A 12,836-nucleotide genomic window follows, 5' to 3' on the forward strand; every position below is an offset into this window, starting at 1 on the left:
GAACTTCTACATTGTGCTATGGACAGTCACACGTAAAAGTAGAACAAGAGTCATAATAGGCTAGTCGCATATGTGAGGCTTGATTCTGTAAACATCCTCCCACCTTAATATATATTTCAATAAATAAAATATTGTCATGTCACGAGATTCCATGATGCCCGAAACACACCTTAATCCGGTTACATGGAAACACAAACTAAACTGTATTTAATATGCTTTGTCCAGAAACGACATGACATTATGAATACATTAACACTATAGCTAGGGGCATCAGGTTAAATCTAGGCAGTAGAAACGTTCCCTCAATGTGTTCATATGATAATTAGGTTAGGTCTAAGCTAAACAATCATCTACGTATCAAAACAATTACACGTTACAAGATTATTCATTCAATATTATGAACGTGTGAAGACAAGATGACAGTCTAGGCAAGTGCTCCAACCAACCCTCGCTAGCCAATACCAGTCAAGCTTTGCAGCATGACGTCACCCTTCGCATGTATTTGGAGAACTGTGAGAGAAAAACGCTCGCCGTAGAAGACGTGATGAACCATCTTTTGTGACAGACAATGGAAATTAATCAAACAAGGTTAGTTCATTCGTTCTGAATCTTTGAATGTCACATCTTTTAATTTGATCATAACCTTTTCTAATAGCTGAATGTCAAGAAAAATCACGCACTGTGTGTATCCGCGCGTTGCCAGCCTTTCCACGTGCGAGAGGGTTGGTAAAAACATGCCGCGCGAACCTTCTCTCACCTACACGCGATCTCGTAGCTCGTGAGCTCTCCCATGCCGTCAATGGCGACATAGCGCCACGAGTGTCCTTTTGAATTGTTTTCTCTTGATTTGAAAGGGTTACAAATAAGTATTGAAATCGCGGAAGTGATAGATTTCATCACTCGTGGCGGGAATATGAGTTGGCTATGCATCGTGTGATGCAACTTGCACCTCGTGGATGGCCTACATTGCACGAGACTCTAGCATAAGACATGGGTGTGTGTGTCTATTCACCATACACTGCTATATTTCAAGATCGTATCGACTATACGTCCACCATTATCGTCTCTATTGTGTTTGTTTACTTGACCGCGCATATTTGGTCACGTGACTCGCTAAGGTCGTTGACATGGTCAAAAGGGGACGATGCCCACCCCCTCATTCGGACCGGCGTCTCATAAATATTTCAGTGGTGTCAAGAGGATGGCAAGATTGGATATGGATTTAGCAATAACTTATTAACAATTGTTCAAATGTTATGGTTGTCATCGTGTCAGAAAATATATAATGGTTATAACAGTAGTTTATGTGAATTTCAAACTGAAAGGTACTGTGAGCGTCTTTCAAACTGAAAGGTACTGTGAGCGTCTGGACAGTTTGTTAATCCATCAATGCATTAATCCACCAGTTCGTAATAAGAATATAAAAATCAGGTCTGAAGGCTGAGCTCATTTTTACTGAAAACCAATTTAAGTGCACTGATTGGCTGATCAGAAACTTCAGACAATGCTACAATGCCTCGCATTAAGGGGCATTGTGTTCAAGTAAAAGCTCTGATTTTAATGAGCTTTATTAAGTGAGTGAGTGAGGTTTTAAGCCACTTTGGGCAGTATTTTAGTAATAACACGGCTGGGGGACACCTGAAATGGGGATCAAACCAGGCTCATCAGCATGGTGAGCGAACACTTTTCCCACCAGGCTACCCCACAACCCCTTACTGGTTAGTAGTCAACAGGTCTTCAGGGTTGGGACAGTCTGCAATAAACTTTGCTTGTCATAGAGACGATGCCATGGATTGTGTTTTTTATTGGATTGTGTGGTCAACACTCAGTCGTTTCCAGACTGCTGTAATACCACTTAACTATGGCTGACCGTAGTTAGAAACATTTACCAAACAACAAACAATACTGTCATTCTTCTTGTAAACGTTGACACAAATGTAGATTTAGGGTCAACAATAGACTAAGACTTAGCCTCTGAATATATATAATTTTGATAGTAACAAACAAGCCCATTTATATTGAAAAGGAGCCCTAGGGAGACCAGAGATTCAGAGGAAATCTAGACTTGCTTTATTTAGGGCTTTAGCCCTGCAGAGAGGGCTTGGCAGTAGGGAAATTAATGTGGTTCAGGGATTGTGAGACAGACTAGGTCAACAACTGCCATCAGATACAAGTTTGACTAAAAAACGGGCAAATCATGAGCAGGTAATTGGATCCATTTTCCAAATCCAAGGGGGGACTATAATTTGGGGGATCCAGGTCATATATGGGGATGCATGGGTGACTACATTTGGCATGCTTCACTTGGTTTTCATATCGGAGACCCGGGTTCGATTTCTTCTTTAGTATAATGTGTGGAGTCCATTTCAGGTGTCCCTGCTTTGATATTGCTGGAATATTGCTAAGAGCGGCGTAAAACCAAACTCACTCACTCACTCACTCCTACATTAAACTTACATGCTGTGATTTAACTGGGATACTGTTCAAACTGGCGCAAAACCCAACTCACTCACTCACCCACTTATTACTATAATTAACTGACTGAAAATGTGAAATACTGTTCCCACTCGCACTTTGGAACAACCCAGTTAGCATTTGGACATTTGCCCCACGTTGGCAATGTTGGCAAAACCATTGCCAACGTTGGGCCAACGTCTGAATGCTATCTGGGAATGACTGGTATAAGTCCCACTATCAAGCCTAGCATCAACACAGGTAACGTTAGATAACATTTTCTTTGTGATTGGTAAACAAAGATTTAGTACAGCTTATGTAGGCCAAAGTTGAACATGGCAAATGCCAGTTGTGATAAGTGAGACAGGTATGTTATATAAAACTGAAAGATCAAGCGATAAGGATCACGTGTAAGGGTCAAGGCCATGAGAACTTTGAGCATGATGTCATCATGTTCACAATCTGTTAACGTCTCAGACATTCATTTGGTGTTCACACCACTCTAGGACCTTCAACAGCAAGCATGTGTCCGGCAAGGTGGGTGATTAACTCTAGCAGCTATCTTGGTCTGTCTCAGGCAACACAGTGGAGGGTTCCATCTGTCCCAGGATAGCTAATTAAATGTGTATATTTGGTTTTAGAGAACTTTCAACAGTCACCTGTAAGTCTAAATTACTTGTATCAATTCAAAAATTGTATGATAATTGGATTCATAGAGAATACTAAACGATGTCCAGTGTAATACCATATTTATGAAACAAGTGAATGGTTTGGTATATAACGAGCAAAAGCAATTTTGAGCAAAGTACTTCTTTCCTAAGAATTCAACAAGTGTGATGACTCTCAGCTTTCCGTGAGTCAAGCAAGGCCTAATTCTTTTGTGACAGAGGTATTAGCATTGTGACGTCATAACTGTAAATCACTTTGACGTCATACGTACGGCATCGCATGATGCTATTACACAATGTGTAATAACATTGTAAAATTATGAAACAGTGATATCTTCAATGGGGGAGGAATAAAATCTCTTCTCTTTCCCTTGGAGACTCAAATGTCTTTTTCACTGTCTTGTGCACTGCATCCCTACAAGGTGCAAGGTATAATGGTGGAATGTATATATTAGGGCTGTGATGTTGCATCAAAACTAACGATGGATTGCAGTTGTTGAGTCTCTGATAGCAAAACTATCGATGGATTGCAGTTGTTGACTCTCTGATAGCAATTAATCAAAATTAGAAACAAAAAACTATCAATGCATCGATAGTATGTGTGACTATCGACAGTTTAATAATTGACTTCCGTTGATAAATGCGCAGCGCAAAATACAGGATGTCTGGGTGTAGACTTGCAGCTTCATTGAGTTTTAACTGTTTACTTGAAGTTTCTTATCAGTTATTAAAAGAGACTGAAACTACTTTAATTTGTTTATGATTTATATAAACTATACATTCATTTGGGAAATGACATCAAATGATACAATTCAGGGAGTAAAAAACTATTGCAATAGTTGGTCGTAATAGTATGTTGCAAGACTATCACTATGGCAATAGTTGTTTTCCCTCAATAGTCCGTTTGGTTTCATTTGAGACCAATGAATTGTTCACTAACACAAACTGTAATGATTACAATAAAACCAAATTTTGCACAGTCACATGGAATTGACAGACCAACTCTGATGATTTGTCTCAAAATTTTGTACGCCCAAATAAAAAAGTTGTTTTACAAACAATCATTATTTTCTTGTCGCTTTTCGCTTTTTCTTATGAGGGAGGGCCACTTGCAGGTAGAACAGTCAGGTGAAGCGAGTTGTACGTGTGAAATTGAAATTTCACTTCACATGCTTGTTGATTACCTGGCTGATCTACCAGCAAGTGGTCCCCCTTCGTAACAAATAGCGAAAACTGACAACAAAATAATGATGGTTTGTTAAGCAACTTTGTTATTCAGGTTTCCAAAATTATGAGACAAATCATCAGAGTGGTCTGTGGATTTCATGTAACTGTGCTAAATTTGGTTTTGTTGCAATTATTACATTTTGTGTTAGTGAGCAATTCATCGGTCTAAAATGAAATCAAACAGACTGTAGTATATATGGCCCTGTCTAAGTGAGGATGAGACAAGTCATGAGGAAGTTATCAGCTGGTATGTTATGTCAGTAGTGTTAAACACTCTCACATGGTAACACAATCTGGGCATTCCGCCATGATAACCTCGCCGAAATGGCGTAGTAAGTTCAAAGAAGCTGTCTTTAATATTGCCAGATAGTTGATGTGATGTAGAGGTGGGAAGTCACCTTGAGGTATGTCCTACAGACGTTTCATTGTTCGGTGGGATACACATCTAGCTTGGCTGACATTTCACGGCTTCCTATCAATCAACAGGATGTATGGCAGTGGGCCTGAGTTATACTTGTCAGCTTAAAGGTCATTGTATATGAAAGAAGGACTTCTATGTGAAATGGGCAGCACCCTGACTGATGCTCTTGTAAAGAGCGTCTTGCAGGGAATTAGAAGAGTGTAGCTCTGACCAATCAAAATATTTTGTGGGGGCGGGAGTGTGGAATTTTATGAATGCGTTTTTTAGTCAGTTTTAAAACACTATTTCTTCTCTGAAGGAGCTAGGAAATATTCTTTTTGTCTTTTTTTTCAACAACTTCATGACCAGCATTATATTTGTTAGGTTGTTGTTTGTCATCCATTGTTATCTTTTACACATAATCAACCTCTCTGAAACCACAAGACCTTTGAGGCTGAACTTTGCATGAGTGAGTTTATTATTACGCCACACTTGGCAATATTCCAGCTCTATGGTGGCAGCCTGTAAATAATCGAGTCTGAACCAGACAATCCAGTGATCAACAGCCTGAGCATCAATCTACGCAATTGGGATACGATGACATGTGTCAACCAAGTCAGCGAGCCTGACCACCACCCGATCCCGTTAGTCAGCCTCTTATGCCAAGCATGGGTTACTGAAAATCAATTCTAGTCCAGATCTTCATGGGTCAAACTTTGCATGAATGATCCCAGCTATGGTGTCTCTGGTCCAAAGTTAAACAAACATTTTTGCTCATTAAACTGAGTGTCTTTCCACTGCAAGCAGACATTGTCTCATATAACTGACATACTGTTGAAACCACGGTTGTCCCCAGACTATTTCCAAAAGTTGACTATACAGATAACCTATTCATTTTCATTGAGTACTTCCTAGACCTTATTCTGAGAAAATGAAGATGAAGTGATGTCCATTGCTGGATCAGTCTGTCTCGTAGCCTAAGTACAATATTTCCTCTTTTCCCCTCCCCTTACTGTAAGGCAAGAGCCATGAATGAAGCAAGTCTAGATTTCCCTCATGATCAGGGCCTAGATTTTCGAAGCTCTCTTAGCGCTAAGATAGTCGTAAGTGCCATACATTAACATTAACTTACGGCTATCTTAGCGCTAAGAGAGCTGTGAAAATCTAGGCTCGGGTTCTGATATCTCACAGGGGTTCCTTGATACTTGAGATGGAACTACATTATATTTGTCTTATGACTATTGTATATTTACAGGGTTTTACATGACACGTGATTCCTGTGTATTTCACGCAACAATTTTGTAAACGACTCTCAAAATATATTCATATGAGTCAAGCTTGATGCAAGTTTTATGGGTGGCCCTTACAATTCAGTTCAATAAAATCGATTTGATAAGCAAAAACTGATATTGTTCGATGATAGTTTGAATTTTACAGAACTGTCAGATTGTTTTAGAGGAGACAGTAATCCGGGATGTTTGATTGAACTAAGCTGTAGTTGCATTTGTAGGTGTGACATACACACTTACATACTGAAAATGATTAACACAAAGAAATATTAAATTATCATTACTCCCAAATATTGAAAATGACTCACAAAATAAATATTGTGAGTCACCATGACTCCCATTTATAAAAGTCTGTGTAAAACCGTGTATTTACTGAGCCTTGGTCTAATTACAGGTTCAATTACAGCATTTCTCAGGTAGGATGAACAGTGTGTTCCGGTCTTTTAGTTAATGGGACCAGACATGTACTTTCTCGAGTGATGGGGTCTTTGAGCTAAGTCAATAACGAAACAGAAAGTAGGATGTGTTTTCTGCAAACAATGCTAGTTTCTGTTTGGTAGTTCGATGATCTTCTTGAATGCTTGATGTGAAAGTTAGTCTGTGCTTCCTAAGTAGGCCATCTTGTGTGGTGCTGTAAAGATGGGCCATCTTGTGTTGTGATGTACAGGTAGGCCATCTTGTGTGGTGCTGTACAGGTAGGCCATCTGGTGTTGTGATATACAGGTAGATCATCTTGTGTTGTGCTGTATAGGTGGGCCACCTTGTGTTGTGCTGTACAGGTAGGCCACCTTGTGTTGTGCTGTACAGGTGGGCCATCTTGTGTTGTGCTGTACAGGTGGGCCACCTTGTGTTGTGCTGTACAGGTAGGCCATCTTGTGTTGTCTTGTACAGGTAGGCCATCTTGTGTTGTGCTGTACAGGTGGGCCATCTTGTGTTGTCTTGTACAGGTGGGCCATCTTGTGTTGTGCTGTACAGGTGGGCCACCTTGTGTTGTGCTGTACAGGTGGGCCACCTTGTGTTGTCTTGTACAGGTAGGCCATCTTGTGTTGTGCTGTACAGGTGGGCCATCTTGTGTTGTCTTGTACAGGTAGGCCATCTTGTGTTGTGCTGTACAGGTAGGCCATCTTGTGTTGTCTTGTACAGGTAGTCCATCTTGTGTTGTCTTGTACAGGTAGGCCATCTTGTGTTGTGCTGGACAGGTAGGCCATCTTGTGTTGTCTTGTACAGGTAGGCCATCTTGTGTTGTCTTGTACAGGTAGGCCATCTTGTGTTGTGCTGTACAGGTAGGCCATCTTGTGTTGTCTTGTACAGGTAGGCCACCTTGTGTTGTGCTGTACAGGTAGGCCATCTTGTGTTGTCTTGTCCAGGTAGGCCATCTTGTGTTGTCCAGGTAGGCCATCTTGTGTTGTACAGGTAGGCCATCTTGTGTTGTACAGGTAGGCCATCTTGTGTTGTCTTGTACAGGTAGGACATTTTGTGTTGTGTTGTACAGGTAGGACATCATAGGACATCTTGTGTTGTGTTGTAGAGGTAGGCCATCTTGTGTTGTGTTGTAGGGTAGGCCATCTTGTGCTGTCTTGTCCAGGTAGGCCATCTTGTGTTGTCTTGTACAGGTAGGCCATCTTGTGTTGTACAGGTAGGCCGTCTTGTGTTGTACAGGTAGGCTGTCTTGTGTTGTACAGGTAGGCTGTCTTGTGTTGTGATGTACAGGTAGGACTGCTGTAATGGATCATGGTATTCAAGGCTGAGTGTCAAGATATCATTATGATCATGATACCTGAATGAGTGTGGGCGAGACTGTCTCGATATCATGATTGTCAGCATGATGCTGAATGAATGTTGTCGAGACTGTCTCGATATGATTGTCAGCATGATGCTGAATGAGTGTTGGCGAGACTGTCTCGATATCATGATTGTCAGCATGATACTGAATGAGTGTTGTGAGACTGTCTTGATAATATGATTGTCAGCATGATGCTGAATGAGTGTTGGCGAGACTGTCTCGATATCATGATTGTCAGCATGATACTGAATGAGTGTTGGCGAGACTGTCTTGATATCATGATTGTCAGCATGATGCTGAATGAGTGTTGGCGAGACTGTCTTGATAATATGATTGTCAGCATGATACTGAATGAGTGTTGTCGAGACTGTCTCGATATCATGATTGTCAGCATGATACTGAATGAGTGTTGGCGAGACTGTCTTGATATCAGCATGATTGTCAGCATGATGTCTGAATGAGTGTTGGCGAGACTGTCTTGATAATATGATTGTCAGCATGATACTGAATGAGTGTTGGCGAGACTGTCTTGACCGATATCATGATTGTCAAGCATGATACTGACTGATAAATGATTGTCAGCATGATGCTGAATGAGTGTTGGCGAGACTGTCTTGATAATATGATTGTCAGCATGATGCTGAATGAGTGTTGGTGAGACTGTCTTGATAATATGATTGTCAGCATGATACTGAATGAGTGTTGGCGAGACTGTCTTGATAATATGATTGTCAGCATGATACTGAATGAGTGTTGTCGAGACTGTCTTGATATCATGATTGTCAGCATGATACTGAATGAGTGTTGGCGAGACTGTCTTGATATCATGATTGTCAGCATGATACTGAAAGAGTGTTGGCGAGACTGTCTTGATAATATGATTGTCAGCATGATGCTGAATGAGTGTTGGCGAGACTGTCTCGATAATATGATTGTCAGCATGATACTGAATGAGTGTTGGCGAGACTGTCTCGATATCATGATTGTCAGCATGATACTGAATGAGTGTTGGCGAGACTGTCTTGATAATATGATTGTCAGCATGATGCTGAATGAGTGTTGGCGAGACTGTCTCGATAATATGATTGTCAGCATGATACTGAATGAGTGTTGGCGAGACTGTCTTGATAATATGATTGTCAGCATGATACTGAATGATGAGTGTTCAGCATGATACTGAATGAGTGTTGGCGAGACTGTCTTGATAATATGATTGTCAGCATGATGCTGAATGAGTGTTGGCGAGACTGTCTTGATATCATGATTGTCAGCATGATACTGAATGAGTGTTGGCGAGACTGTCTCGATAATATGATTGTCAGCATGATACTGAATGAGTGTTGGCGAGACTGTCTTGATAATATGATTGTCAGCATGATACTGAATGAGTGTTGGTGAGACTGTCTCGATAATATGATTGTCAGCATGATACTGAATGAGTGTTGGTGAGACTGTCTTGATAATATGATTGTCAGCATGATACTGAATGAGTGTTGGCGAGACTGTCTCGATAATATGATTGTCAGCATGATACTGAATGAGTGTTGTTGATTCCAGTGTTGATGACGTTGATTTGGACCATGATAATGAATCTGTGTTGACAGGTCCCAGTAACTGGCCTATACGGAGATATCATTACGGTAATGAATTGGCCTTGTTATCGGTAGCACCATTGTGATCAATAGCTCACTTGGCACACTGCCAACAAACCTGCTTTATTTACGCTGAATAACTTCATGCAATGTTTTGTTCACTCTCGGCACACAGCTACGATAACTGACATTGTGTGGACACCGATCAAAATGTGTTCAAGACTCATTCAACCTGTTTATCAATGTTTGTAATTTTCTATACCTATTTGATATTGTCATGGAATACTGTTGCCATAAGTTTCCATATTGTATGTCTGATTGGTTGATTGGCAACGGAGACTCCGACTGATTGAATATTGGGTCAGATGATCCGTTACATACATAGAGGTTATAAAAATAAGCCAGATCTGGTGAATGCGTTGTATAGCCCATTAGGGTTGAATCTTCTATCCACATTCCAGTACTGCGGCCATTGTAACTGTTGGGCACTAGAGCATTACCCTCCTGAGAGCTTGCCATGGGTCTTCTCTTTGATCCCCGACCAGCGTCATACCAAAAGACGTTCAAATATGGTACTTGTTGGTCCCTGCCTGGCGTTCGGCATTAATGGGTACAACAAGGACTGGTCGGCTCGGAGTCAGTATAATGTGTCTGAGTGGGGTATTCATGCTTCACTGCGGCATGGTATCTCCGTGGGCTAGCACTATAAAACCAGCTTCAGTCTGGGCTAGTACAAGCAGCCGCACATACACATACACACGCTTGCATGTCGTCATATGAGCGAAATATTCTCAAGCACGACGTTAAACCCAATTTCACCTCACCTCACCTCACCTCACCTCTTTGATAGACCATCACAATAATTTCAATAAGTTAGCATAATATTCATCATATTGTATGTTTTCCTGCTTTAAATAATCAATCTGTATTGTGTCGAAAAGAAGGTTGTCGCAATGTTAACAATGCATCTGTTCGTTGTTTTAACTTCTTTGTTTTGGAAGAAAGAAGTGTTTTTTTAAAGTCCATCAGGGTTGGAAATAACTTTAAAATTGCTAGTGTACTCTGGTACAGTGGCACATGTAAAATCACTTGCCCTGATAATTTTTCCAATATAACAGCCGATTTTCTTGTTGATTTTTTAAAATAAGCAACATAATTTACATTGGAAAGTCAACTGGACACCGGTACAGCAGGATATACAAATTTGCTTGCCAAACAGGAAAAACACACTGAACTGGGACGTCGGGCAGTGGGTTATTTCCACCCCTGTCCATTTTAGTTACTGCTGGTATCTTGGATTTGGCATTGAGTTCTATTTGGTGATAGGGAGTTGGGTAGCCTAGTTATTAAAGCGTTTGTCACACCTAACACCTGGGTTTGATTTTCCACGTTGGTATTATGTTAAATTGTGATATGCTACTTTGTACAAAACGGTACAGTGGTGTGTGTGTGTGTTAAATTATTGAGAATTGTCAAAAAAAATTGTCAGTACAGAACCTGTAACATACCGTATATGACCGTCTATAAGCCGAATTTTGAGGACCCAAAAAAGCAGTCTGTAGAAGGGGGTCGTTTTATCCATGGGTTATGCTTTCGTCAAACTTTTTTCCAGGGGTAAGAAAACAACATCGTATCACTTCGCGTGAACAAACAACAGAAGACGACTTTGTCAGTAGAGACGTCAAATTTGCAATTAAACATCACTAGACAAGATTATTTATCTTTTAAGTTATAAGTTGTTTTTGCTGGGCATTGTATTATTTGCAGGGATTAAGATTACCGTGTGTATTTGAGCCGGAAATAGCAATCAGCTGTGCACACGTTTCCCGGCGAACAAGTTCAAACATGCACAATAATATAACGGGACGAATTCTGACGCAGTCATCAGTAAAATATAATACAGAATACTATTATTTAACCCAAAGAAATATATCCTAGCATTGTGTAATTTTAGTTAGTTTTTGCTCTATAAATTAATTAAGATTAAGATTACCATGTGTATTTGAGCCGGAAATAGCAATCAGCTGTGCACATGTTTCCCGGCGAACAAGTTCAAACATGCACAATAATATAACGGGATGAATTCTGCCGCATCATCAGTAAAATATAATACAGAATGCTATTATTTAACCCAAAGAAATATATCCTAGCATTGTGTAATTTTAATTACAGTTTTTTATGTAAAATATATATAATCATCACTAAGGTTATCTGGACCCTCATGAGCGTGGTAAGCAGAAGTTGTGCATCAGTTTATTCAATTTATTTAATAATTTCCTCGCACTTTGCTCTTTGACAACATGGAATGGGGTAAAATAAACGGAAGCCATTTAAATTCACACATTTTTACCCATGTTTCTGTAAACTAGCAGTCAATGGAAAACAATGGAAAAGTGGTAATCAGTTAAGTGATTGTTGAATGGGGTAAAATAAGCAAGCCAGTTTGTTGCTACAATAAATATGATATTTAGAGAAGCAAAATATATTATGCATTTTCTGTCAACTACACTTCGTTTCCATCCGTGAGTAGACACAATATATATGACTGTGAATTCTTTGAATAATGTGGACCAAAGTTATAATTATTGGTAACTGCCAGTTGTCTGTGGTCTGTGTTTGCCGCGATTAGGATCCCATCGCGGGGGATCGACTTATGCACGAAACATACCATTTTGACACTGATTTTAAGGGTCAAGTTTGGGGGTCGTCTTATCCATGGGGTCGTCTTATAGACAGTCATATACGGTAGTACAGTACATCTGTAACACATGTTACATTTGGGATTACACTTTCTTCGTAAAGTACAGATTCCAGTACTTTTGTTGGGTTGAGTGCCATCTGGGTTTCGAACCCACACCCTCAGAGTCAGGCACCTAATCGCCAGCACACAAACTCAGCCGCCTAACCCGCTCTGCCACTGAAACTCCCACAAAAAATGGAAGTCGGATACCTGGTAGTCTAGACTGCGGACTTTGTGTAGCCCTCTGATAAGTGTTAATTCGGCTCCCACAGCCGAAAGCTATGATTACACAATGCCATTTAGAAAGTGGTCAAATGTAACATGTTATGTTTGGGATTACTCCCTACTCACCCTACTCAATATTACGTCCCTACCATTAGTCTTTTATATTTGCTGTCATCGTTCAGTTGTTCAGATTTTCATTATTTTGTCCTTTGGAGCCATTTGATAACTTGGTCTAACATGTTCACTTTGGACAAGTGTCTTTATTGTGTATATGATAGTGTTGGGAATTGGTCAAAAACCTCATAATTGATGATTGGTTCATTACAACCGATCAATCATCGAAAATAATTGGTTAGCGTCATTTATCAAATTGTCCTGGTTACATTTGTTAATGCACAAAAAAATAAAGAAAAAACATGTAGTTCTGGTGAGTTTTTTGCAAATTGCACAAAATGCAT

At 40.1% G+C, this 12,836-nt stretch overlaps 1 protein-coding gene across 3 annotated transcripts in view; it reads left to right on the forward strand.

Moving 5' to 3' along the window:
* Positions 1-12,836, forward strand: part of LOC124256066 (influenza virus NS1A-binding protein homolog A-like) — a 49,725-nt gene that overhangs the window by 2,268 nt on the left and 34,621 nt on the right. The window contains exon 1 of one of the 3 annotated variants that reach the window (XM_046689997.1): positions 430-588. The exons of 1 other annotated variant lie outside the window; for it this stretch is intronic. In XM_046689997.1, the coding sequence (XP_046545953.1) occupies positions 569-588 (20 nt within the window). In that variant the 5' untranslated portion in view covers positions 430-568. Of the gene's footprint in view, positions 1-429; positions 589-2,928; positions 2,992-12,836 lie in introns of those variants that run through there. One more of the 3 variants, XM_046689998.1, reaches the window with a different exon arrangement.

Source organism: Haliotis rubra, unplaced genomic scaffold (assembly GCF_003918875.1).
Source record: "Haliotis rubra isolate DU_JTF1 unplaced genomic scaffold, ASM391887v1 Scf616, whole genome shotgun sequence".
Taxonomy (NCBI): domain Eukaryota; kingdom Metazoa; phylum Mollusca; class Gastropoda; order Lepetellida; family Haliotidae; genus Haliotis; species Haliotis rubra.